At 40.5% G+C, this 25,761-nt stretch overlaps 2 protein-coding genes and 2 non-coding genes across 5 annotated transcripts; 1 reads left to right on the forward strand and 3 right to left on the reverse strand.

Annotated features, from left to right (window-relative positions):
• Positions 1–300: 300 nt before the first annotated feature.
• EEF1B2 (eukaryotic translation elongation factor 1 beta 2) lies at positions 301–3,862 on the reverse strand. Its single transcript, XM_062498618.1, has 6 exons — positions 3,712–3,862; positions 3,395–3,517; positions 2,183–2,306; positions 1,735–1,801; positions 937–1,062; positions 301–493 (listed from the first exon to the last, which is right to left on the reverse strand). Exons 1-6 carry the CDS (start codon positions 3,789–3,791, stop codon positions 339–341), a joined length of 675 nt encoding a protein of 224 aa, XP_062354602.1. The 5' UTR covers positions 3,792–3,862; the 3' UTR covers positions 301–338.
• On the reverse strand, positions 1,287–1,420 carry LOC134047512 (small nucleolar RNA SNORA41). The gene has a single exon (XR_009933453.1). It is a non-coding gene; the product is annotated as a small nucleolar RNA SNORA41 (small nucleolar RNA).
• On the reverse strand, positions 1,874–1,953 carry LOC134047509 (small nucleolar RNA SNORD51). The gene has a single exon (XR_009933450.1). It is a non-coding gene; the product is annotated as a small nucleolar RNA SNORD51 (small nucleolar RNA).
• Positions 3,863–3,966: 104 nt separating the features above from the next.
• NDUFS1 (NADH:ubiquinone oxidoreductase core subunit S1) lies at positions 3,967–19,090 on the forward strand. 2 transcript variants are annotated; one of them, XM_062498616.1, is made up of 19 exons: positions 3,967–4,401; positions 4,886–4,953; positions 5,196–5,287; positions 6,537–6,644; positions 7,765–7,841; positions 7,929–8,010; positions 8,120–8,250; positions 8,956–9,141; positions 10,741–10,875; positions 11,272–11,386; positions 12,397–12,542; positions 13,027–13,155; positions 14,122–14,251; positions 14,738–14,898; positions 16,444–16,598; positions 17,168–17,343; positions 18,058–18,192; positions 18,380–18,452; positions 18,748–19,090. In XM_062498616.1, the coding sequence occupies exons 2-19, from the start codon at positions 4,890–4,892 to the stop codon at positions 18,837–18,839; spliced, it is 2,187 nt and encodes a 728-aa protein (XP_062354600.1). In that variant the 5' UTR covers positions 3,967–4,401; positions 4,886–4,889; the 3' UTR covers positions 18,840–19,090. The 2 variants fall into 2 exon arrangements, with proteins under 2 accessions (XP_062354600.1, XP_062354601.1); XM_062498617.1 differs by lacking the exon at positions 3,967–4,401 and adding an exon at positions 4,750–4,770.
• Positions 19,091–25,761: the final 6,671 nt, after the last annotated feature.

A 25,761-nucleotide genomic window follows, 5' to 3' on the forward strand; every position in this document is an offset into this window, starting at 1 on the left:
CCCACTAAAACATTACTTGCACTTTGACCGAGCTCTGCTCCTTTCCCTTAAAACCATCCCTCCTCTCCCAGAGGAATCCCAGACATTTTCCTCTGCAGCTGCAGGAGGATCTTTTTAATATTTTAAAGCTGTGGTAACGTTAAGTCTGGAATGATGCTCTGCTCAGGCTCCTGGGTACTACAGTGAGGTGTCAGGGAAACCTTGAAATTCAGTTTCAAACTGTACTTTACCCATTAAGAAAAGCTTACATTTGTGAGCTGGATTACTCAAAGATTCTGAAACAAACACAGACACTGCACATTTTTTTGCAACAACATTTATTCTAGATATATCAAGACTTAAATCTTATTGAAAGCAGCTACATCCATTGATTGTACATAATCTTCAAAAGCTGTTATTCTCTCTTCCAGCATATCTGTTCCAACTTTATCATCTTCAACAACACACTGGATCTGAAGCTTTTTGATACCATAGCCAACAGGTACTAGCTTGGCTGCAAAATAAAAAAAGCATTTAGTACTCCTTTATTGGTGGAATCTCTTAAAAATACAGATCTAAGAACAAACTGACCAAAGCTACTTCCAGGAATTTATTAAAACAGCTTTTGGACCACATTATGGACCATCTATTTAACAACCCAGCAATCATTACAATTAACTGAAAAAGTGTCTTTCTGTGGACCTCCACCCCTTCCCCAAAGGAGTGATGGGAGTGGGTAACAGTGTTTGTTGCATCAGGAATTGTACAGGGAGATGCAGGATAGCAGAGCTTAAGTTTTATAGCTTTCAAAACCTGTATTTGAATCTTAACCAGGCCACTGCATTTGCATCTCTAGATTCAGAGATCACCAAACAGTGACTGCAAGTCCAACTACTCATATACTGTCCCAAGGGCCTGCACTCCCTCTCCCACTGCTCTGAAATTCCCCATACTTACAGGATCCCCAGACCAAGCCATCTGCTTGAATGCTTCGAACACACTCCTCTAGCTTGGCCATGTCTGTCTCATCATCCCAAGGTTTCACATCAAGCAAAATTGATGACTTGGCAACAACAGCTGGTTCTGGGGGAAGAAAATCAACATGGAAAGGTAGGAATCCTTTAGTCATGAACATACTTGCAAACAGGTTCTACAAGAGCAACTTATCCAGTTTCATGAACAAGAACCCGCTCACACTGCTGTGACAGGCCTCTGATATCAATGTACATTTCTGAAGTACAGCAGCTGCATATATCCCAAGGTTCCATATGCAGATGCTTTATGTAGACACAGATTTAAGCAGCTGACAATGTTTGTTACATAGGAAATCCTTTTCAGAACATCTGAGAAGGAACCTAATGCTGTGTAACAGCTTATTTTCCACAGAAGGAATACTGCAACTGCTACAGTTCTGAGCAGTTCCAGGCCAGTAGCTGTGGAGTAACTTGTGTACAGCACCAGTTTCTCTAAACTGTTGAAAAACATCCTCATCTTATCTCCATTTATGTAGAAAACTCAGTTTCTGGAAAAAAACAAGCAGGAGTGTATGAACCAAAACAAAAAGCATGTTAACATTCCTATTTGATATGGGAAGGCTGAGCTCACTGGCAATTCAAGTGAAACTAATTACTCCTCTCTTATTCCAGTCAAGCTGATCTATTATTACAGTTAATTAGTGCTTCCAGCCCCCCCCCCGTTCAAATGCATGAAAATTAACTCAAGTGTAAAAAGTTAGGAAGTTCTCAGCACACATACTTTTGGACTTCTTTGATTCATACTGGGCCAGACGTTCTTCCCTCAGTTTCTTTGCTTCTTCACTCTCCTGAAAGAGAAATTTGCAGTTACAGAAAAGCTCCAAACCTCCACATCTCCAAAGCACTACCAAACTGACTGGCATCTACTCAGATAAAAACAAATCATCACAGCTGTCAGCCGAAAGATGGTGATTTTTTGTTTTACTCATCACGTAACCAGTCAAAGTCGGATGGTTCACCCCATTCCAATACATTATTTCCTAACTTTTAGGTTTTTACCTTTCAAGCTTTCTACTCTATAAAGATACCTACAATTTAGAATTTCAAGTAGGATCTGTTACCAAGGTCACAAATGTAAGTAACTTCAACTAGGTCAAGGTGAAAATCTGCAAACCTGTGTAATTTGTAAAAGCAATAAAAATAATACATAAAAAAAAGATAACAAGTACCTCCTCATCATCAGATCCAAAAAGGTCAATATCATCATCATCTTTGCTATCTGTGGCTGCACCTGTTGTGTCCTCAACATCAGCAGGGCCATATTTTCCCAAAGCCTTCTTTACTCCTGGCAAGCTGAGAGAAAAATGCAGATAATTAGGAACCTACCCAAACATCAATACAATCCCTGCCAGTTTATCAATGCACCCACAAATGCATTTATAATGAAAAACTTGTTCTAATAATAAAAAAATCCAATTCTGCTAATTGGAATCCGAACCTCATGAAAGACAGCCCCCATGCCAGCTGAGTAACCTCTGAATATGGGATTTGCTGTAGCTCATCAAAGCTGGTGTGATCCTGTCAAACTTAAGTACATGGATAGAAAAAGCTTCATTATTGGGATCTTTTATATGCACTACATTCTGTCTAGAATGAATTACCAACTTCTTGTTCATACTTCCCTAGAAATACTTTCATTGGTTTAACCAGTAAGCTACTGAAAAAAAAAAGGTAAGTTACTGAAAACACATTACTGCAAGCTAACTGTTACTTTCCTACATTTCAATGAACACTACCCTAAACCCTCACTCTCAGTAGGACAAGGGACCAGAACTCCCTGAATTTACCTTCTCTTGCAGCTCATACAGTCCTGTTATCTTAGAACAAGCTCACAGCTGTATTGCTGATATGATAGGCTGTTACCAGAGCCATAAAACTGGCTTTTGATTACAGGAATCGTAGGCAGTTTCCAGGTACTTTGTGAAACCACTTCAGACTCTCAGTCCCCTTTAGCATTACAAAAGCTTTGGAACGGGACAGGAGACTCTGGAAGACTTCCATCTTTGGAAGCTTCCTCCGAAGAGGACTGGGGCTCAGAGAACGCAGTGTAGCAAAACTGACACTACCTATGCTACACCTTTTTAGAAAGGCCTAGTCTCCATGAATGACAATACAACACATTTCATAAACGTTTAAAACCAGGAAACAGGAAAAGACTTACTATTTTCTTTCCTATCTGTGTTCTCTAGCAGCGCAAGTCATTAATTTTGTCCTCTGTACTAATGGAAGAGGTCTGCCCTGTTTCTTGGAGCTATTTGTGTTCCAACAATACAAAATGCCACGTGGTGCCACTGGAAACCAATTTTGCTCGAACTGGAACGCACGCAAGGATTTGTAGGCTAGTTCGGGGAAATATCGCAGCTTCGGAGTTTAAATCATACCTCGCCTTTTGCTTTTCATACGACTTAATGTGATTGTACCACCGGAGAGCATGGAACAAGTCTGCAGGCGGCGGGGAAGCGATCGCTTCGAAAACTGCTATGTCAGCCTGCGAAGGGACGTACCTGCGGAAAACAAGCCGAATGAGTTCCCTTGCTCGGGGTACGCAGGAACACGTGGAGCAGCGGCGGCCGCCGAGCAGCGCCGCCCGTGCAGCTGCCGGGGCGACTCAGGGCCCAGCCACGTCCCCACCACTTGTCTCCGCTAGGTCCGACACGCCTCCCCCCCCCCACCCCGGCACTCCCCCGCCGCCTCTCACCCCTCGATGTAGCTCTTGTCGGCCAGGAAGTCATTGAGGACGCGGAGGCCCGCGGCGGACTTCAGGTCCCCGAAGCCCATGGCGGCTCCGCCCGCCCCGACCGCCACCGCCGCGGGAAAGGATCTCGGCGCGCCTGCGCCGGGCTTATATACCGCTGGTATCCCTCCGCGTCACTGCACGCAACTGTATTCCTCCGCGAGAGCGAGCGGCGAGCTAGCTCCTCATGGGTCGGCTGCTGCAGCGCAGGGCGTGCAGCGGACGGGACACCAGAGGTGTGAGAAAGCGCCGAAGTAATAAAAGTGGGGCCGACTATAAGCCCTAAGAAGGTTTGCGGCGTTACAGGGATTTTGTAACATTATACTGTCGCCACACCCCGCCCCGCAGGCACAGCGGAAGTTGCCGGAGTTGGGCGAAGAAAGGGGCGGAAACGGACGGAAATTGCCGAGGGAAGGGCAGTGCGTGTGACGGTGGCCGAAAAGTCTGTAGGCCAGCGGCGGAAATTGCCCGTGTCATCGCTCTCCGATAGCTTGCCGGAAATACCCGAATCCATTCACTCCGGAGGTTGCCGAGCGCGGACTGCCCTCTCCGGAGATTGCCGAAGAACGCTCCGGAGATTGCCGAAGGAGGCTGAAGGCAGCGGCGGAAAGGCCCGAGGCCGCCGCCATAGAGGCCGAGGCGGAGCGCAGCCAGGTAACGGCGGTGCCGCCGCGGGCGGGCTCGGCGGGCGCGGGTGCCGCTGCTCCGGGCATCTCCGCCGCCGCCGCTCCTGGTGTCCTTGACGGGCCGGGCGGCGGGCCGGGGGCTGCCTGGCGGGCGGCGGCGCCTCCAAGGTGACCCCCGCGGCAGGGTAGCGCTGTCACCGGCTGTGCCCTCGGCCCCGGGGACGGCGACACCGGGCCCGCCGCCGCCGAGCTGCGCCGGCCGAAGTCCGGTCCATGAGGGAGCGGGGCCGGGGGTGGCGGTCCGCCGCAGGCTGAGAGGCCGCTCGGTGACATTCCTACGTGTGATGTATAGGTTGTGTTTGAGGGGGGTAGCTCACTCTCCCGTAACTACATAGAGGTGTGCATACGTGCTCCTTTGTAACTGGTGTGGAAGTTTTTATTTCTGCCTGCTTAAAACTTGCCAGCAAACATTTAAACTGATAACAACAGTGCTGTTTTCTCTCTTACCAAAGCACCATGCTTCGACTGCTTGCTGTCCCCAGGACCTTAGCTGGGGTCACCCACCCCTCCAGAGTATGTGGTAAGTGTCTGTAGTTTATATCTGTGTCTCTGACAGTAAATATACGTGCAGTTCATTTATCGAAGGACACATATGCATACTCGGTTTGCATGCACACAGATTTTGTTTTGCACTGTTGGTAGAATTAGGATTCTGTCAGCACTCTCTAACTAAAATCAGGAGTATGGTGGGGGAGGGGTCTGATGGTTTCCATCCAGCCGTAAGTGAAAGTTGTTTTTGTTTTCTTTTTCCATGTCCTTCAGGGCGTACTACTGCAACAGCAGCCAGCAACCAAATAGAGGTGTTTGTGGATGGCCATCCTGTGTTGGTGAACCCCGGAACCACAGTGCTGCAGGTGTGGGGAATGGCATTCTCAACTTTCTAGGACTTCCCATCTCACTTCTTGGCAGTGTGTTCTGTTCCATACAGCAAAAAGCCACCTGCCTTGTTTCTTGCAATTCTTTAGGGGGGTTTTAACTGACTGTGATGCAGAAATCCTTGGGGGAATTAAGTGTTTGAAAAAGAAAAGTATGCCATAGATGCCTGAAAGAATATGCATGCAGCATCAGTCCCAGCTGCAAAACTTTATGCAATGCAATAACAGACATTGATAAATTCTGGTTGAACTTCTGTCTCTGAGAACTACGTGACCTTGTAGTCTCTCAGAACCTGTACATTTTTTATCTTATTATTGTCTCCTTTTAGTTGTTAGGATTCAAAGTGCTCATCCTTTGCTGCTTTTATCCTTGGTGTGGGAAGAAGGGGAACCTGGACCTCCCAGGCTGTACTTAACATTGTTACTTTTCAGGCTAAAATTTCACGTAAAACATTTTTTAAAGAAGCCATTAAATAAAGATGTGGTATAATGAGTTAGAAAATTAAAATACACATTTTATTTCAAGATATAGGCTTTGTTCTTTTGATACAAGTTCATAATTTTAGGCATTAGAATGTCTCCAGCAGGAACCCAGTGTAAATTTTCTTAAATGCTGTATTTTTAAACTAGTTTTTCAGTTTAGCTAATGTGGTTCTTTTTGGTAGAAATTGTCAGAAAAACTAGATTTTGTTGAAGTTTATTGAATTCAGTGACATTTCTTCTGGCAGGCTTAGCTGCAATGCTGTAGTATAGATCCCATTAGCTGTGGAGGTTTTATGCTGGAGTACCTTTTTACAGAGTATCTGTGTTGTTGGATTATCAGAAATCATTATGCTTGTAGTGCTCTTTCTATGTTTTTCAATTTTTATTTTGATGTACTTTTCCGTAAAGAGTGCATGTGTTCTTAAAAAAGTTATTTGTATTGCTAGTGCCCTGTTGCAGAGAATTTTCTCTATTATTGGAGGAAAGAATGAAAGAGAGGTCAGTTCTCATTTCGTCAATCATTTACAAAGATTAGAAGAACTATATTTGTAATTGATATCCTGACTTTTTTTTTGCTTCATCACAGTTTTTTATTTATGGTCACTTCTTAAGATGAAAGGTCAAGTGCACTCTATTCTTGAACACTGGCAGTGTTACTCTTTGAAAAGCTGCATAGAGTTTTCTGAGGTGGAACTGAAAAGTCTAACTAAGATTTAGTTTTCCTTTGTTTCTTATTTTTTTACAGGCCTGTGAAAAGGCTGGAGTTCAGATACCTCGTTTTTGTTACCATGATCGTCTCTCTGTCGCTGGCAACTGTAGGATGTGTCTTGTGGAAATAGAGAAAGCTCCAAAGGTATTGTTTGTGTTTCACAGGAATTGCAGTATGGAATATGCAATACGGAACACAGTAGGATTTTTTTGCTGTGCTTGGACCTAGTTTAAATCTTGTAAATAATTGTTGTCATTCAGCTGTTCAAAACAGTTTTTTCTCATCTCCCCACCGGACTGCAGTGATTGCCTGTGAGTTAAGAGTCAGTTCTCAGTCAGTTCTCAGGTTATTATGGACTATGTTGCTCTTGGACACGAGCATTTGGTAGCTGTGTTTGCTGTTAGATGCATTTTATGCTTTTTAGTTCAAGCTTCAGCCACACATTTTCAGTTGATACTGCATAAACAATAAGCTTCAGATACCACATGAATTTAGCTGTAGGATCAGTACCTGCAGGTTTATTCTAAGTGAAGATTGTAGCTGGTTAGTAGTTTACATTTTAATGCATTGATATCTGTTGTGAAACAGTTGATTTCAGGAGCAAACACTGTCTTCAGAAGTACTAAGAAATCTATGCACATTCTTTAGGAATTCAGTCTTGGATTATGCATTTATACTCACACATAAATTTTTTTAGCTCACCCCAACTTCAATTCCATAGTTTGAACTTTGTGTCTCTGGATATGTTGGGTTATCTCTAAAGGTGGAAATCATGATGTGATTAAAAAGTAAGAAGGATTTGTTTACAGAGCAGGGGTTTCTGTTAATCTTGCAGTAATCTTGAGAAGAATTTTATTCCAAGACTTTATACAGGCTGTGTGCAAATAAATGTCTTATAAACTATTCATACTCTTAATTTTAATTCTAGAGGTTTTCTGGATGTCTGCTGAAGCTCTTTTATTTGACTTTGGTTAAACCTGACATTCTTAATGCTGTAACTGCTTGAATTGGGACTGGGAATTGTAGAATTTTTAATTTTAAATAAATAATAACTAATTTAAACCTTTTTATATAGAATATTATTAATAAATGTGGCTTCTAGTGACTTTATCAGTTAGCTCCTTTTTTGTTTCCTTGCAGACCTCTTTATTTCTATTTATTTGTAACAGAAACCTATGTTAGAATTGAGGGGGGAGGTGGGGGTTTGTGCCCATGCTGAGAAGAAATATATTGTGTTCATGCATGCTTTTTGTGGTGATTACAGCCCGTTGCTGCTTGTGCCATGCCAGTTATGAAGGGCTGGAATATACTGACAAACTCTGAGAAGTCCAGGAAAGCAAGGTACCTTTCTTTTAGCCTTCTTTGACTGATTAGCTGTACTGTCTGCTAAATGATGTTGACATTAACTTCATTCTCTGAACCTAACAGAGAGGGTGTAATGGAGTTTCTGCTGGCAAATCACCCATTGGACTGTCCTATCTGTGATCAGGGTGGAGAATGTGATCTACAGGTACAACATCCAATTAAATTATATAGACTTAGGTTTAGTGCTCTTGTCTTAGGTGGAATTGTGGTTTCCAGCAGCCTGGATATGTGTGTATTCTGTTTGTCTGTTGTAGGACCAGTCAATGATGTTTGGCAGTGATAGGAGCAGATTTAGAGAGAGCAAACGTGCTGTGGAGGACAAGAACATTGGCCCATTAGTGAAAACCATCATGACTCGGTGTATACAGTGCACTCGATGCATCAGGTAAAGTCCTTCACTTTCACTGAGGAGAGTACTAAGCAGGCATATTTGTGTCAGTTTGTTACTAGTGAAGGAAACCCCATGAGGGGTAGTCAGTTTTTAAAAAAAATATTTTCTGATTGTACTTAAAAATTTTATTTCTGTTAGCGACTGATAGCTGGTTTCCTGGAGCTACCAGACAGGAAATAGAGAAAGATGGCCAATGCATGAAAGTGAAATCAGAGTTCTGCAGGGCAGAACTGGTCCCATGGTGTTGGTGCCAGAATGGATATATGACTTCCTCAGCCACAGTAGTAAGATCTGTTTTCTTTTTATAGCCTCTGGTAGCTATATTTATACTGTTCTGTAGCCCTGAGATGCTGTACTGGCCAATTTGAGCCAGATGGTAAAGAATACAATGCACCCAACTAGTTCTAGACAGAGCTTGTTAGTTAGGACTAATTTTGGACTCCGTTTGTGTAATACAGTGAGTGCTGAGCTGCTGTGTTTTTTGATATAACTCCTTCTAGTTTTTGTAGCTGTTTCTGAATGAAATTCTACAGATGGTTCTGAATGTGATGGTGCTGGCTAATGCATCCAAACAATTGTTTTCTTCTTTCAGGTGTATGAACTAGTGTTTTATCTTAAGAAAATGAGATGAGGGCTGAAAAATGCTGTGTAGCAGTTGTGCATGCCAGACGTGTTTCTCCTTCTTTGTGCACCTTCCAGGTTTGCTAGTGAGGTTGCAGGGGTAGATGACTTGGGAACGACCGGAAGAGGAAATGATATGCAAGTTGGTACTTACGTTGAGAAAATGTTTATGTCTGAGTTATCAGGAAATATTATTGACATCTGCCCAGTTGGTGCTCTTACCTCCAAGCCATATGCCTTTACTGCACGCCCATGGGAGACAAGGTAGGTGTCTTAACTCATACTGAAGACACAGCTTTATCTATTTGTTGTACACTTTGTCTTAGAATATGTCCATCTGTGATACCAAGGGTTTTCTCTGATTTTTATTTTCTGCAGTTTTTGTTATAGGCTTTTCCATAGACTGAATCTAACACAAGTTTTAAGAAAAGGAAGAAGGTTATAGCTTGTAGACTGTTCTGCCCTTATTTTTACCCTAAAAGGTTTTGGACTTGTAGGTTTTGCTGATTGCTTAGTAAAAGATGTGTGTAAAGGAAAATACGAATTCATTAACTCTCTAATGGTTGAGGATATTATTTAAAATATCTTGTGAAACTAAGCTGTTCAGCCTCAGAGAAGATCTCTGTGTGATTTTCTTAAGTAGTTGTTTAACCCTAAACAAGACCTGGTACACATTCAAGAGACAGAATCACAGGACGTTTAAGAGTTGGAGTGGACCTTGAAGATGATTGAGTCACAACCACCCCTGCCATGGGCCTCTCACTACATTAGGTTGCTCAAGACTCTAACCAACCTGGCCTCGAACATAGGAACATGCTGATTTGACCATCCCAAGGATATTCAAAATCCCCAGGAGCTGTTGTAGTTAGTCTGGAGGAGCAGGGGCAGGCGGAGGAAGGTGCGTCCCCGCCGATGGGTTCTCCGGGGAGGTGGAGGCTGTCATTACCAACCGTGTCCGCTGGGAGGCTCCCGAAGCACGGAGCCAGCAGCGGTGCTGAGTGCGAGCACTGGATCGGTCTCTCCACCAGCAATTTTGTCCTCTGTCATAAACCAGTGGCACACTGTGACAGAATGACATCCTTAACCCGCCTTCAAGAGGTGATAAACAGGAAACAAGGAACACATCCAGGCAGCAAGGTGTTATATAACACAGCTCTGAGAACATGTGCAGCAACTCTGAGACCAGCAGCTGTTAAACTAATACAATGAGTGCTTAAAAAAAATTTGTTTCCCCATGCTCTGGTCAGGTCTGTTGTTACCTCAACTCTTCATGCTCCACACTGGATGCTTTAAAAGACTGTTGTGATTTAACTCAGCAGGCAGCTAAATACCACATAGCCAGTTGCTCGTTTCAGCCCCCCATGGGGAATAGAAGAGTAATTTGGGGGGGAAATGTACGATCTGTGGGCTGAAATAAAGACAGTTTAATAGGACAGAAGAAGAAAATTGCAGTAATGATAAAAAAATTAGAATGTACAAAGCAAATGCTGCACACTGCAATTGCCCAGCCACTCCCTGAGCAGCAGCCCCCAGGCAGCTTTCCCCCTCATTTACATGGTGAGCTTGCTGCTGTGTGGTGCAGAACATCCCTTTGGTCCACTGGCATCAGCTGTCCTGCCTGTGTCCCCCCAGCCTCCTTGCTGGTGGGACTGGGCGAGAAGCTGGAAAGCCCTTGATGTGGTGTAAATGTTGCTTAGCAACAACTAGAACATCCCTGTGTTATCACACTATTCTCATCCTAAATCCAAAACACATCTCTATACCAGTTACTAGGAAGACAATTGTCTCTATTCAGGCCAAAAATAAGACACTTGCTGCTTATACATGAAAGACTGCAAGTGGTTTATTTGTTCTTCTAAACAGGAAGGTGGAGTCAATTGATGTTCTTGATGCAGTGGGAAGCAACATCGTAGTGAGCACAAGAACTGGGGAAGTGATGAGAATTTTGCCAAGGCTGCATGAAGATATCAATGAGGAATGGATATCTGACAAAACCAGGTGTGTGGATGTGCTTGTACCCACGTGTGTTTATTGCATGCATTAAAGGGCACACTTTGCAGAACCAGAAATGTGCACAGTAGCAGCAACTTTGGTATTCAGTTGTTAGTATTGTAAAGCTTGACTGAAGAATAATTGTAACATATTTTTTTTTAATTCTATAATTGAAGCTGCTGAGTTTTCTGATGTTCTGATTTTTGTAACATTTTTTTCACAGTAACTCATTTCTATTACTGATTGCTTTGTGAGTTTTTGAGAAGGGAAAGTTAAACTTTCAGGGGACGTATTTCTTAGTTTTCTCTTGTATAAAAGCTTGCAATTAGAAAACTCAATCACAGAATTATACACAATTATCTATGTCTTTGCTTTTTTATAATATTCTTGGTGTTCACTCAGGTTTGCTTATGATGGTCTGAAGCGTCAGAGACTTACTCAGCCAATGATCAAAAATGAGAAAGGAGTATTTGTTTATGCCTCATGGGAGGATGTTTTAGCTCGTGTTGCTGGTGTGGTAAGAACAATTTTCAATATAAGTAGTCTAAAATTAATTTCCCAAGCTGGATGTATTACAGATATTATTATCAAATTAGTTGTATTAAAAAGGCTTTTTTCCTTAAGGTTAGAGGGGAACATTTGGCTTCTAATCCATTGTATTTGCACTTAAATGTCTTACTTTGACTAATATTTCCTGTTTCATGGATCGGACCTTTTAAAGAACTTCTTCTTATCATGATTTCATTTGGAGCTTTGTGAGAGAAATTACTTTTATTTAAATAGAAAAGTAAACTGTTTCTTCAGAAATTTAGGAGGAAGCAATTTTCCCGAATACTCTGACCTATGTAAAGATATCTTTAAATTTATTTAAACTGTGCTATCAGTTTAAATGCTATCACCACTTTTGCTATCAAAGACATTAAGTCTGTATTACTTATATCTGAATTGTGCTTCCCTCAGTGCTTTTTCTGTGTGGTGATTGATTCTGCAGCTCAAATGAAGTGCTGCATGACTGCTCTGGATTTTGATTAAAAATTTTATGTGGGTGAAGTAGAATTGAATAACTGTAATTGAACTTTCCTCAAGGATGTTTTTGCTCATGGTACAGTGGCAGTATTTATTACAAAAGCTATTGCTTCTCAGATAATACCTTTGAGTTAAGTTTACTACTAGAGCTTGTGTTGCAGGAGTTTGTATTCTGTCTGCACTGTGGCTTCGTTAAAATAAAAGCATTCACCAACCTTCCTTTCTCACCACACCAAATGAGAATTAGCTACATCTCAGTGATAACTCAAGTGGGAGAGACTTGCATGGAATACAGAGAGCTCTTCTTTGCTTTTTGTGAGTTCTGAAGAAGCTGCACTTGCTGTCTGGCAGGAATCAGACACCACTGATCTGTTTGTGCTACTCCAGGCCAGTGGTTGCACTGCTGGCTTTGGCACACCCTAATATAACAAACACCGGGGCTAAATGAGAATTTATTTCAGTGGTTTCTTTTGTATATGTTTATACTTCCTTTCTCTCCAGCTCCAGGCAGTGGAAGGCAAGGCAATAGCAGCAGTTGTAGGAGGGCTGGTGGATGCAGAAGCACTAATAGCTCTGAAAGACCTGCTGAATAGAGTGAATTGTGATACACTCTGCACTGAAGAGATCTTTCCTACTGCTGGAGCTGGGTAAGAGGACAGGCGATGTCTGTCTGTAATTAGTATGTTAATAATCTTTCCAGTCTGCAGATTATCTCATGGCAATATTCTGAAATTAGCAGGGATAGCAATTGCTGATGTATTAGCAGGATTTTTTTGAATTTACAATACTCATATATAAAGAGTATTTATGGACTGCGAGTCGATTCACAGTCTCTGCTGCAGCAAGGGCTGTACACTTACCCATATTGTACTGAATGTACAGCTGCTGCAGTTTAACAGTTGGTCACTGAAAGCCAGTTACACTCTGTTGTGAACTGGGTAAGTTAGTCTATTTCTATTTGTGTTATGAAAACTTTAGTACAGTTATGATTAGTAATTTGGATTGAGAAATCTCTTTTTTCTTCCTTTTCCTGAGATGAAAAAGTATTTTAAGCATCTACAGTCTTTACCATCACTTCATTTCTCCCCTCTACTGAATTCTCATCCTCTTTCTTACATCTTTTTGTTATAGCACAGATTTACGTTCTAACTACCTGCTGAATACCAAGATTGCTGGGGTGGAGGAGGCAGATGTCCTCCTTCTGGTTGGCACCAATCCACGCTTTGAGGCACCGCTTTTTAATGCTAGAATTCGAAAGAGGTTTGTACTCCTTGGTGGTGAATAAGCATGTGAATCCATCTGGATTTGATAATGTGCTCGGTTGGAGCTGCAAACAGTAACTTGAGAGCATTCATTCAGATGGGATCACTGGATTTAGTTCACCTTTTAGTAAAGAGAATGGTGATTTATGTGGGGAAAAAGGGTAGTACCCTGTAGTATAGAGCTAGTTCATTCTCACTTTGACATTTTACATTAAGTTCATCTTCTCAGACATTTATTCCTTCGTTACATTACACAGCCACCTCAGATTTTCTGTTTTATAGAAGTCTGTTAAAGAATACTGCTTAAAGATTTATTTTCAGCATCAGCTTTTTATATTGTAACAAATCAGATGTGCTGAGTTCAGAAGTAGTCATTCCAGTTTAACATTTTCTTTGCCAAGTAGTGTGGCTTTCCCAAACTTCTGAATGTAGCCAATTCAATTTTAATAAGATATGTCAGTATGAGGCAAATGAAGTCTATAAAAATCCTGTCCTTAATCTTTGAAAATACATTGTTTTAAACAGTGATGGCATTGAAATTTTGAAAGGAGAAAATGCAGTGAGACGTTTGAATATAATTTTCATGTATTTTTATAAGTCTGTGCCATGAGAAGCTGCTAAAAAGAAAAAATTTCTAACCAGCTAAATTTTACTGTTTATCTAAGAAATAAGTGGATTTCTGAAACTGAATTGGCAGAAGCTTGAGGGGAGGAGAGGATTGAGTTTCGAACTTGTAAGGTGTGTTGATGTACTATTTCTGGAATATATCTGATCCTTCTAAAAAACATAGAGGCTTGCTTAACAGTCAGAATAAAGCTAAACTTCATCTTACCAAAATAATGAATGCCATTTAAATTCCTTTGCAAACCTATTTTAAGATAGTGCTGAAGTTATAATTAGTGTCTTCGGTTGGGTAAAACTCTGTATTTCTTGAATTTTTATAAAATGTTTGTTGTATTTTCAGCTGGCTTCACAATGACTTGCAAGTGGCCCTTGTCGGCTCTCCTGTGAATTTGACCTACAGGTATGAACATCTAGGAGAGTCCCCACAGATACTTCAGGACATCGCTTCTGGCAAACACCCTTTCTCCAAGGTACATGGAATTTAAGAGTGTGACTGTTAAATTCGACAGGTATTGAGTAATAATCTGAATTCCCCAGAGAAAGATTTGAAGAAAAGTCCATGTTATAGATGGGGTTATTTGCTTTTAATCAAATGCAGAGATGAGGTAATGATTAGTGTGCACCAAGCATATATGAACTGTGTAATGTATTCAGGTGTGTAAAACTTTGCAGTGCAGGAAACTCCTGGGATATTTCTTGACATAAAACAGGCTGTTTCAGGTGCTGCTGTTTCCACTTAAACGTGTGGTTATCAAGTGTACAGTTCTGTACTGACAGTGTAGTTTCCTGCTTGCAGCAGTTTCTCTTGGCTTTATCTCTAAATGAAACCATGACCATTTTGAAACCATTGGTTTGCATGGAAGAATTCTGGAGAAACTTGGGGATTTATTATATTTCCTGTACCAAGAATTGTCTTCGTAGCTGTGGAATGAATTTCTGATTCTTGGCTTGCACAGGTCCTCGACCATGCCAAAAAGCCAATGGTGGTGGTGGGCAGCGCAGCCCTGCAGCGCGACGACGGAGCTGCCATCCATGCTGCAGTTTCCACCATTGCACAGAATGCCAGGGCCAGGAGCAGTGCTGGTGCTGATTGGAAAGTCATGAACATCTTACACAGGTTTGCTTTAAAACCTTTTTGGGAGCAGCTTGCTTGCACATTGGGCTACACAGGTCACCACAATGTGCTGTACACATTGCTTTGCATACACGCAAGCAGCTTATTGGGTTAAAACCTGTAGGGAGTATAAAAGCCAGAAATACAGGCTAGCAAAAACTTCTTAATAATAATGGGTTCCTTGACCTGGCTCTCTGTGAGTTGTTATTAGTGTGTGATACTCAAATGTAGAATTTAAGGTTTTGATTAAGACGTAGAATATAAGAGAGCTTAATAGCGTCTACCACAGTGTTCAGTAGGATGCACAGCAGACCTGTGTCACTTGCTAAATGACTCCATTTAATCTAGAGGAAGAAAAACGAAATGGCAATAGTTTAAATAATACAGTTTCTTTTTTTTTTTCTTTTTAATATTCCTTTTACTGTGCAGCTTCTCAACTCAATAGTTAATCGAAAGGCTTCAAAGATTTTAATTTGACAGCTTTTGATCTTAGCTATTCAGTTTGTCAGGATATTACTCCTTTTAATAGGCAAGCTTCTCTTTGGACAGTCCTTCACCACTCCCTTTCTAAAATTCTGACTGTCAAATTGAATATCTCTGTAAAGGAAAAATTATTTCTCCGAATGTAATGGCTCTCAATTCTGGAGACTCAACAAATTTCTTCTGCCAAAAGGAGCTTCAGTGATATAAAAATAGTATAGTTAGAGCAGGGCTTGGTCCTCTGAAGGAAACTTGAATATAACATTCTGCTGCTGAAACTGAAATATTCAGTACCAAAATACTGGTGAGTTAAAGAACACTCATGATACAAGTGTGGTTTGGCAGTCTTTCATATTGACTTCCATACTTATGGTACACCATCCGTTCTACCTTAAGTGCAAAAAGCAACTTAACGTATTGAAACCTCTGTGTCTGACTGTGTCAGACAAAATGAGTTACATTGGAAGATCTGTATAGAGAGAATCTTTTTTCTTTTAAATAAGACTGGCACCTGATTATGGAGGATTATGCAAAACTGTTGCTTTGGAAAAGGAAGACTTCCAGAAAAAGGGAATTATTATTTCATTTTTTAAAAAGTAATCTTATGTGTGAATAAATGAGTAGTGATTAAAGAGTGGTTGTAAGTCTTTGATGATTTTGAGTAGCTGATGGCCCCAGAGTTGATCTTTCATCTTCCATGTGAGTGCCCTAAATTAAAGGCCTGATTGAGTTCCATTCATAGCTGAAATGTCATCTGGAGCATCAAGCTTCACCAGTGAGCTGCCTGCCACTAGGTCCTGACTTTCAGTGTCTGCCTTTATTTTTGCTATCCCATCTTAAATAGGTTAGATTCCCTGTGAAAACTTTAAATGGTGACAGGTTGTCAAAACGCAAAACTAACTTGATAACTCTGTGAAAAATTTCAGCTGCCTTTGAGCTTCATGTTTTACTATAGGAACCTTTTACATCCCTTTAAAATATTTAATCAGAAAAAGAAGTGAGGTCTGTTCTGATGGGAGAGGGAGAATACTGAAATCACTTAAAGTCATGATGTATTTGTTCCTTCAGGGTTGCAAGCCAAGTTGCTGCTTTGGACCTGGGTTTCAAACCAGGAGTGGAGGCAATTAGGAAAAATCCTCCCAAAGTACTGTATCTCTTGGGAGCAGATTCGGGTTGTATAACACGTAAAGACTTGCCAAAGGACTGTTTTATCATCTATCAAGGTAATTAGTAGACATAAATTAAGAAATGTTCCTATCTTAATAGTTGGAGAAAAAGCGTAAAAAGTGGCATAAAACCCTTTGAGAAATTTTAGCCTTTGTTTTCTGCCAGAAATGGGAACTTTTAACACATAACTGAGATACTGGCTAACTATTTCTTAGGTAAAGATGGGAAAATGTTGATGAGTAATAAGGGAATATAAACCAGTACAGGTCTTCTGAAACATAGCTTCACACCTGGCAGACAAAACAGCATTAGTTTCCAGCTGTTCTGTCATACCAAAACATGATCTTATCTTAATCTAAGAATCCTTGTTCCAAGAACCTCCCAAATCTGAATGACTATAGAGACTGAAGTACCATTTACTCCTGCTTGTATTGTTCATTCTCCCCAGAGCATTAGCCAAGTAAGACCTCAGAGCAGCCAGCCTCATGGGCTTCAGATTATTGGCTAAGCAAAATTTAGAAAATCCTTTTTTTCTGGGAACACAGAAATTCTGTCTTGGTAAAGCATTTCTTTTTAGTTTTACTTACTTCTGTCTCATGTGGTTGTGTTCCCTCTTTCCATTTAGGGCATCATGGGGATGTGGGAGCTCCCATGGCTGATATTATTCTCCCAGGAGCAGCGTATACAGAGAAGGCAGCCACATATGTGAATACTGAAGGTCGGGCCCAGCAGACAAGAGTAGCAGTAACACCTCCTGGGATGGCAAGGGAAGACTGGAAAATTATTAGAGCTGTCTCTGAGGTACTGTTGTTGTTACAAGTTGCATCTAATAAAAGTATACTGAGAGGCTAAGTTCCTTTTTGTAAATATTTTCCAATGTAAAAAAAAAGATAGATTTTCAGGAGAACACATAGTTTTAAAGTGTTCTGTGTTGAATCCTATGTTAATTCTGGGAGTTAAATCATATTATATCCTTTTGAGGATAGCTCTAATACTGTAGCTGGTGTATGCTGTTGAAATGCATAATGAGTGAAGCTTTGCAAATTTTGCAGGTCTTTATGAAGTGCTTTAGAGGAAGCTGGTGGGAACATGCAGTTTCTTGCCTTTTAGAATGAAAATAGCATAGACTCCGAGGCCAGGATCTGGTATCATTAGATGAGGTCAAACATATGCCCACTACTCAGAGGGAACAAGATGCATTGATAATTGCATCAACTTTTACCTCATTTGGTGGTAAGCTAAGGAAAATGCAAGTATGGAAGAAGAGAAGTACTTCCTTTCTTTTTATCCTTTGTATAGCAAACAGGACAGCCTGGTTTTTAACATGGGGAAATGTTGGCGGTGTAGGTATGAGAGGTCCAGCAGAAAACTGACTTTGCTTCAGTTTGTGCATTCTAACTGCCTGTGTTTTCAAGAGTGTAGACTTTTCCTCACTTTACTTTAGGGGTGTTAATGGATTAGTAATCTAAACCACTATGAATAAAATCCCTCGACTTGATGGCATTTCTTTCTTAGTTGGCTGGCTTGACCTTGCCTTACGAGAACCTTGATGAAATACGGAAGCGTTTAGAAGAAGTATCACCCAATCTGGTTCGATATGATGATGTGGAAGAAGCAAACTACTTCATCCAGGCAAATGAATTGGCAAAGGTAAGCAGAACTGAAGCATCTTGCCATGATTTCTGGCTGTTATGATTGGCATAATGTTTTTTTTTTAAATCTTCATATGTACAAGAAGCATTTTTTTGACCTGCACTGTATGCAGAATTCACTAAATAAGTGCTTTGGTAACAAGTTCCTATCATACAGGTGACTTTCTTTTCCTTTCTTACCACAGTTAGTGAAGCAACAGCTTCTTGCTGATCCTCTTGTTCCACCTCAGCTCACAATAAAAGACTTTTATATGACAGGTATGTATAGAACACAAGTGTGTTCTTTCCATTCTGAGATCAGAACATTTTACTTAGCTTTACAGTAAGGTTCTTAAGATTCATTTAAAGCTTTCCGCTAAGATACATAGGATTTGAGTCTTCTGAAGAAACAAAATTTTTCAGTAAAATTATTTGGAATTTACATAAAGCACAGACTGTATTTTCAACTCAGTGATTTTATTTAACCTCTTTGTATCATGTCTCATACTAAATTTATTTTGTATTGTGTCTGTGCACTGACATGTTTGGATTTTTATTTTTTTTTTTTTTACAGATTCCATCAGTAGAGCATCCCAGACAATGGCCAAATGTGTGAAAGCTGTTGTTGAAGGTGCCCATGCAGTAGAAGAGCCATCCATCTGCTAATCAGACTGCCACCACCTTCTTCTAGGTTTTTGTTGCAGTTAACTACTGTGACTGATACATTCTTTTCAAAATCTCTTTGACAGGCTGTTGTATTTTTTTTCTTCCTTCATTCACATTTTCATTGCTTTAAGTAGCCCATCATACTACAGGACTGTTGTGTCTGAGGGAATGTGCAGCACTCAACTTCATGTACCCAGAGGCAGGGTACATGATGATTGTATACAAATAAATTATAAATACCAAGCCACCCATTACCTGTGTAATTCATGTAGCTTATGCTCTTCCACAAAAATAATTCAGTAAGCAACTCAGACTCAGTAAATCCTTGATTTTGTAGGAAGGGGTTTACATGGCAAAAATACTAGATTGTAATTTCCTTCCAGAGTACCTGGGTATGTTAATATTAAACTCCAGTCAGAATGTGAGCATGCTATTTTTGTAATGTACTTTTAAAGCAAGTTGTCCCTCACACCTGGTTTATGCCAATGTTCAGACCTATCTCGCTCTGGATACTTGTATGTTTCTTCATTTAGTTTCAGTTGAGCTACTCTTGGAGGAAATACTGATAATTTTGATGTTGTGGAAAAAAAAAGCAGGCTTCACAAAGCTTCCTCATACTGAACTGCTTTAAAAATTAGCAGGGAGACTGAAGGCCTTTATACCAGTTCAAATACAGAAAAAAAAACCTAAATAGTTTCTCTGTGCACTGATCTGTATATAGCAAAGTGGGGGAAGGGGTTGTGTGTGGTATTTTTTTAGCTGGGTGGTTGGGTTTTGTTTTTTTTATGCTTTAGAATAACTTCAGAACAGTGACTCTCTCCTCTGTATTAGGCTGGTTAATGTAAATTTGGAAGAAGGATAACTTCCTTTTCAACTGGCTACTGAAGTTCAGTGTAATTCTTCCAGGAATTGTGAAAATGGGAACAGTATCATAAAGCCATAATTTCCAACTGTATTATTTTTTTTTAAAAGGAGTTAAATTTGCATGAGGAAAAGCTACACTTTTCAGTGTGGAATAATACTGAGTTGAGTGCATGGGGGTGCTGCTGTAGAAGTCTTAATTTTATAAAACTCCATTTTTTTTTCCCCATGCTTAAAATTTTTCAGTAACTTTAAAAAAAATTGTTTTCCTTTTGCCCAGGAAGAAGACTCTTCCTGGTTATCCTGGTATATCACAGTGTCCTCATGCAAGCTAAGTCTTAAGTGTTGGATGTGGTTTTACTCAGCTTGCCATCTCCAGTTACCAACAGGGACAGGGCCAGTTCTCGTGGTGGTACAGAAAAGGGTAACTGTTCATCTTATTCAGATATTGCTATGCATGTTAGTGGGGAGACTGCAGTCCAGTTTTAATGTGGCAGTTCACAGAACCAAGTACGGCACGAAACCTTCCTGCTGTCCTTGTGGAATGTTACTTCTTTAGGAGGAACAGGGGTTTATTGGCACATAGCAAAAGAAAAATGTGTGTGACATATGCCAAAATGTTTAGGAAGAAAGGATGTAGCTGAATCCTGTATTCAGGAAAACATTTTTTTCTCAGGCTCCTAAGATAAAAACCTTTTTTTTCATCTCCTCCCATCCCTGCTCCCATGTTGTACAAACAGAGAGGAGTAACTGCAGCTGTGCAACAAGTCAGTTATCACTTCAGAATTTATAAAGGTTCAAAAGCTTTAGATATTTTTTTTCCTTAAATGTTGTAGCATTACTTTGGGAGCTCTGGCATGTTCTTTGGTTTTGTTTTTTTTGACAGCTCTACATCCTTCAATTAGTATGTACAGTAGATTCTTGTTTCTGTTCAAAAACTGTCCAGACTTCATCAAGAAGAAGTACATGTGCTGCTCTCTGTCCTTTTTCTAGTCTGTTTCCCACCTAACTAGTCAAGTACAGAATTTTTCAGCCAAACTTGGTAATAGATAGCAAGGAGGCTCTCTGCAACTTTGACTATTGTCAAAGGAGATAGGAAAGAGAAATCTAAATTAGCATTCTTATCCACTTGAGTTTAGAGCATAGCCCATGCCTTATCTTTTCTGTTTGCTCTGGTGGCTGGACAGTTGGTGCACAGTTGGTGAGGACTTCTACCCAGCTACTGACAGAAGGATCATAGGGGTCTGCAAAGGCAGGGAAATGACATAGGCTGGGCATAATTCTGGAACAAAAAGAAACAGGGCTATTCACACAACTTACCTCTGTTTATTTAAGAGAAAAAGTTTACAGTTAGTGCTATTATTTGCTGGTCCTGAAGCTGCAACCTCAAGGTTAGAGAATTATGAAAGAGTGGCCATGAAGAGCTGGGATGGTGGGAGATAAACACGCTCTGAGTATTATTCCTGGTGGTTACGGTAAGGGCTGACCAGCCAGGTGATAACACTGCCTGAGCTGTCACTGTGCTGATGCAGCTCACTCCACCTGCAAGGCTGGTGCCTTTATGCCGATTCTGCTGGGGTGGGCAGGGGCTTTGTTACGCTTTGTTTAGGAGCTGAGTGCAGCCCTAGAGGAGATGAAATTCCTGCAATTCCCCGAGTGCAGCCCTGGTTCCACCTGGTGGCCAACTGGCAAAACTTACAGCGGGTGCGTTGCCAGTTACCTTCAGGTGCAGTAACCTTCGTGTTGCCTGCTCCTCTGCACTCCTGCCTGTACAGCCTGCCAAGGAACAGGAATGTGTCTGGGGAGAGATGGATGGGGTTGGTCTTTAAGTATCCTCCTGTCTGAGCACAGCCCCGTGTAAACACGGTTCAGGTGTGCAAACTATTGACCCCAACCATGAATTAGATTAAACCTTACCTTCCTGTAGTCTTGTCTTTAGCAAGTGCTTGTGGGGAGTAGAGAAGGAAAAGGGTGTGTTAATTCAAGGTAAAACCATTCTATGCAGTTACACTTCCCAGCAAGTTTAGGCCAGGTGCATTCAGATTAAAGACAAACTATAACTGCGGGCAGATTTAAGCATCTAAGTCTAAAGCTGTGATTTCAAACCAAACGAAAAACAAAAACCAACCAACCAAAAAAAAAAAAAAAAAAAAAAGAACAAACCCAAAACCCAGACCCTGTTCAACAGCTACCTTACTGAAAATTCCAGCATCCCATGGGTGTGTATCCCTGTAGTTCCAGTGTGAGAGTACTTGAAACCCTGGGCAGTGTAGTGAGCTGCTTCAATAAAAAGAAACCTAACAGAATTCAAGTCAAACAGGTCTGTCCTCAGTAAGACTCTGAAATGTCCAGCAAAATTAGGCCACCGTAAAAATAGTTGGAACTGACTTATTTTTTTAATTTATTTTGAAGCATAGCTCAAGGCAGAAAAGGTGTCTGTAGCATTTCCCCAAGAAGTACAAGATTTTGGATCAGTGCCTCTTCTGAGGCTGATAAGATTCTTGCAAGACAATTGCTACATGCTTGACTGGGTGATGTACTGTATTTTAACGTTGAAGCCAACAGAAAAACAGCTCAGGGTCGTATCTCTAAAGGAAAAACCTGGTGACAGACTGGCATCAGCCTTAATCCAAAGGGCAAAGGTAATATAACTTCATTTCTATCCCCACAACCCTGCTTCTTATAAAATACTCCAAACAATGGCTAAGCCAAAACATCCTCTCCCAAAACAAGACAGTCTCCTAATAATTTGTTTTGTTGTCCTTCAAATGTACAGTAAGATGAAATCACCTTCAGTGCTGAAGGGTTGGAAGATGGCACTTTCAAGGCACTGACAGGACAAACAGAGAAAGTGCTAAGAAGCAAACAGATAGAAGAGGATTTCATGGTGACTACCAACATGGGAAAAAAAGTAATAAGTAAATGGTGAATGCTGGAGAGTGGCTAAAAGCTAAGGACTTCCCTGACAACTGCAGTTAGCTTTTTATATGGAATACAAGAACCCCACAAAATGTCAAAATGCTTAAGTTCTCCCCGAATTACCTGAGAAGTTTTAAAATTCCTCTTTAAAAACAACAACAAAAGAACAACAAAACAAAGCCAAATACAACACACCATTTTCAATTCATTAGTAGGTGTTAATAGATCATTATTATTCATTAAAAGCCAACTGGGCACAAGTACCTTTGCCAACAGCACTCTGAAGTTTATAGAGAGTCACAAGGAAAATACCAAATCCTTCACTGTGTGTGTGGGTTTATACAAGTCATGGTCCTTTCTGCTGTGTGAGGTTTTATCCAAAAGACACTACAGTAATGAATATTAGTTGATGGAATGATGTCAGCAAAGTGTCCAAAAGTACCCAGGTTACTCCAACTCTCCACAGCTCAGCACCACAGAGAAATGGCACAGAGAGACATAAATAACATATATAAAGTCTTGTAATTCAAACAAAATGAGTGATTCCATAGTCAGCAAAACCTGCTATGCTAAACACTGTTAATAATTATGTTTTCCCCCAGCTACATGTACACATCTATTCACAATGCCTAACGCTGAGAAGCCTACTGAGATTTAGAGGCATAAGAGGTAGTAGACATCTCATTCAGCCAATGCTGAATTTTGAATATAATTAACTAATATTTCAAATAAATCGTTTTATTTCTTCTTGTTATCATCTGTACACCTGTGTTTGTGTTTGAAATGGATCAGAGATGAGAACCATGTATCAAAAAGCAACATAGTAAGAGCAAAAATCTTCATGTGTAACAAATAACTTTCAAAATCCACTGGAATCCGGTGACCCATGATGTTAGCTCAGCTCCAACTACTTTAGAAAAATCCTATCCTGCATGCTCTTTATATCTCAATTATCCATCACAGAATATTCCACACCCTTGTGGAAGCTACTCTCAGAAGACTTAAGAGACTGTTGATTTGGTCCAGAGTGGGAATTCTCATCTTTTCAACTTGCAGTGATGACCAAGAGCCTTTGCAACCCAAACGTAAATGAATAACTGGACTAATAGCAGAGAGGACTGGTGAGAAAGTGTGGAGCTTTTTAACCACTACAATTACAGCTAATGAAATATCAATAGACAGAAGCAGATAGTAAAAATACAGTTGTATACTTTGAATTAACAGAGGGTTTCCCAGTAACATGGGGTGGTATTAGAGTATTCTGCTGGGACAGCTTATTCTATTCATTTGTCCTCTCTTTAAAGAGGTCTCCACAGATGCCCAACATACTCTGGACAACCTTCCCACAATTAAGAGTCTTACTGTTTTGTCTTTGCTGAGCTTTAGGAAGACAATACCATTTATTAAATGCAGATTAAAATACACATTGATAATGAAGAACAGATTAGTGAAGTCTTAGTTAATTACTATTTTCAGTACAGTTCACTATCAGTTAATTATATTATCATGTAATAGCTAGCATACATCTGCTCCCAATTGGTTAAATACTTCTGCAGCTATACTGCTACTGAAACCCACAGCAAAATTCTCATTGCTGAAAAAAGCATTAATGAAGCCCCTAAGACTCAGGAAAACAAGGCTAGTCATGTGTCCTTCGTGTAGCTTTGCTAACATTAGGGGCTTTAAACAAAGTCAAGCAAAGTTACTCTGTTGTATGTATGGCTCATCCTATAGTTTCATCCGTGCTATCTGCCACACAGGACTGCACTAAAGCACAGGTCTGAAGGAGTTTAGCAGCTGAATTAAGAAGCTCAATTTATGGCCTAACTTGGGTATATTTCCTAGAGAAAAATCCTCAGATGGAAGACTGTTTTTAACAAAAGGACTCCGTGGTTTGGAAAAGTGGCAAAAAGCACGCTGGTTATCAAATACATTCAACTGCAGCAGAGTAACAGAAACCCAGATGCAAAAGAGACAACTATTGCTATAAAATTTCCATGTTAAAGAATTGTTGAAAAATAAGAATAAGCATTTTTCCATAATACTAATATGCTGGGATTTTATGGTTAGCTTTACCCCAGAACTTGCCACTATTACACAAACTAATACCACACCACAACTGCTCAAGACATTGCTTAGAAGAATGTATCATAACTTTGTGTTTTATTTAATTTCTCACCCTTTTTAGTCTTTAAATGCCTAATGACAAGATATTCTATGCAAATGTGGCTCTTCAGATATGCAAATCTTGAATTAACAGCTATACGCTTAGAGTTGTTCTTCCCCTTCACAACATTCACCTGCATTTTATAAATTGCTATTTATAATTAAATAAATTGCTGACCCCTTTTGGAAGCATTTGAAGACATTGCAACTGTTTCCTCAGTATGCGTCTTTCAAGAAATAATACCAAGATGCTGACATGAGAACACTATTTGTGGACAACCCGAGAGTCTTCATCACATGCACAGAGTCTAGGTCATGCTCCAGGAATTCTTGAGGTCTGCACTCAGGGTACGTATGACCTTGGGAGAGAGTCAAGGTTCATTTCTTGATGCAGCCTCCTCCAGTAACTGGTGTACAACCTAAAGCACCTATTTCATGGCTTCATTAGACTCACAAAGCTCATTCACTGCGTCACTGCCCTCTGTCTCACTACTAACACAAGCGAGACACATCAGCACAGAATGCCTCATTAGCCAGAGCCTGTGATTTACAGAACACTAATGTTCTCTGACCACTCTGTGCTCAAGCCTACAATACGTTTACTGGATGGAGCAGTTGGCCCAGGGATGAGGCTGATTTAAATCAAGGCAGACAGACCCATTCTGAAGAAATGGAAGTTCCAGAATACAATTCTGAATGTTGTACAGGGGACCTTTCGTGCTTTGGGTTTATACATTGTTCTTGTACAGAAGTTTCAGGATCCAATTTGCTCTCCACTGTAATTTCAGAGCACTGCTCTACCCATCAAAATAATGTATGCCCCAAATTAAGAGTTTTGTCCATAAAGATAAGCAGATTTTTTTAAAAAAAATAATTTAATCCTACATTGCTAAAGTTAGCAGACTGCTCCTTTAGGTTGTTAACATTTTATTTTCAGCGCAACAGTTAAAAAAATATTTGCATCTCTTAAGTTAGT

This window comes from Cinclus cinclus, chromosome 9, assembly GCF_963662255.1.
Source record: "Cinclus cinclus chromosome 9, bCinCin1.1, whole genome shotgun sequence".
Taxonomy (NCBI): Eukaryota; Metazoa; Chordata; class Aves; order Passeriformes; family Cinclidae; genus Cinclus; species Cinclus cinclus.

Bases quoted from the DNA above. Each gene is read 5' to 3' on its own strand.
- EEF1B2 (XM_062498618.1), bottom strand. From the start codon at position 3,791: ATGGGCTTCGGGGACCTGAAGTCCGCCGCGGGCCTCCGCGTCCTCAAT. The intron at 2,307-3,394 runs GTATGATTTAAA...TTTTTCTCTCAG, and splicing joins TATGAAAAGCAAAAGGCGAG to CTTGCCAGGAGTAAAGAAGG. The intron at 1,802-2,182 runs GTACTTGTTATC...TTTCTCTTTCAG, and splicing joins TTGGATCTGATGATGAGGAG to GAGAGTGAAGAAGCAAAGAA.
- NDUFS1 (XM_062498616.1), top strand. From the start codon at position 4,890: ATGCTTCGACTGCTTGCTGTCCCCAGGACCTTAGCTGGGGTCACCCAC. The intron at 4,954-5,195 runs GTAAGTGTCTGT...CATGTCCTTCAG, and splicing joins CCACCCCTCCAGAGTATGTG to GGCGTACTACTGCAACAGCA. The intron at 10,876-11,271 runs GTGTGTGGATGT...GTGTTCACTCAG, and splicing joins TGGATATCTGACAAAACCAG to GTTTGCTTATGATGGTCTGA.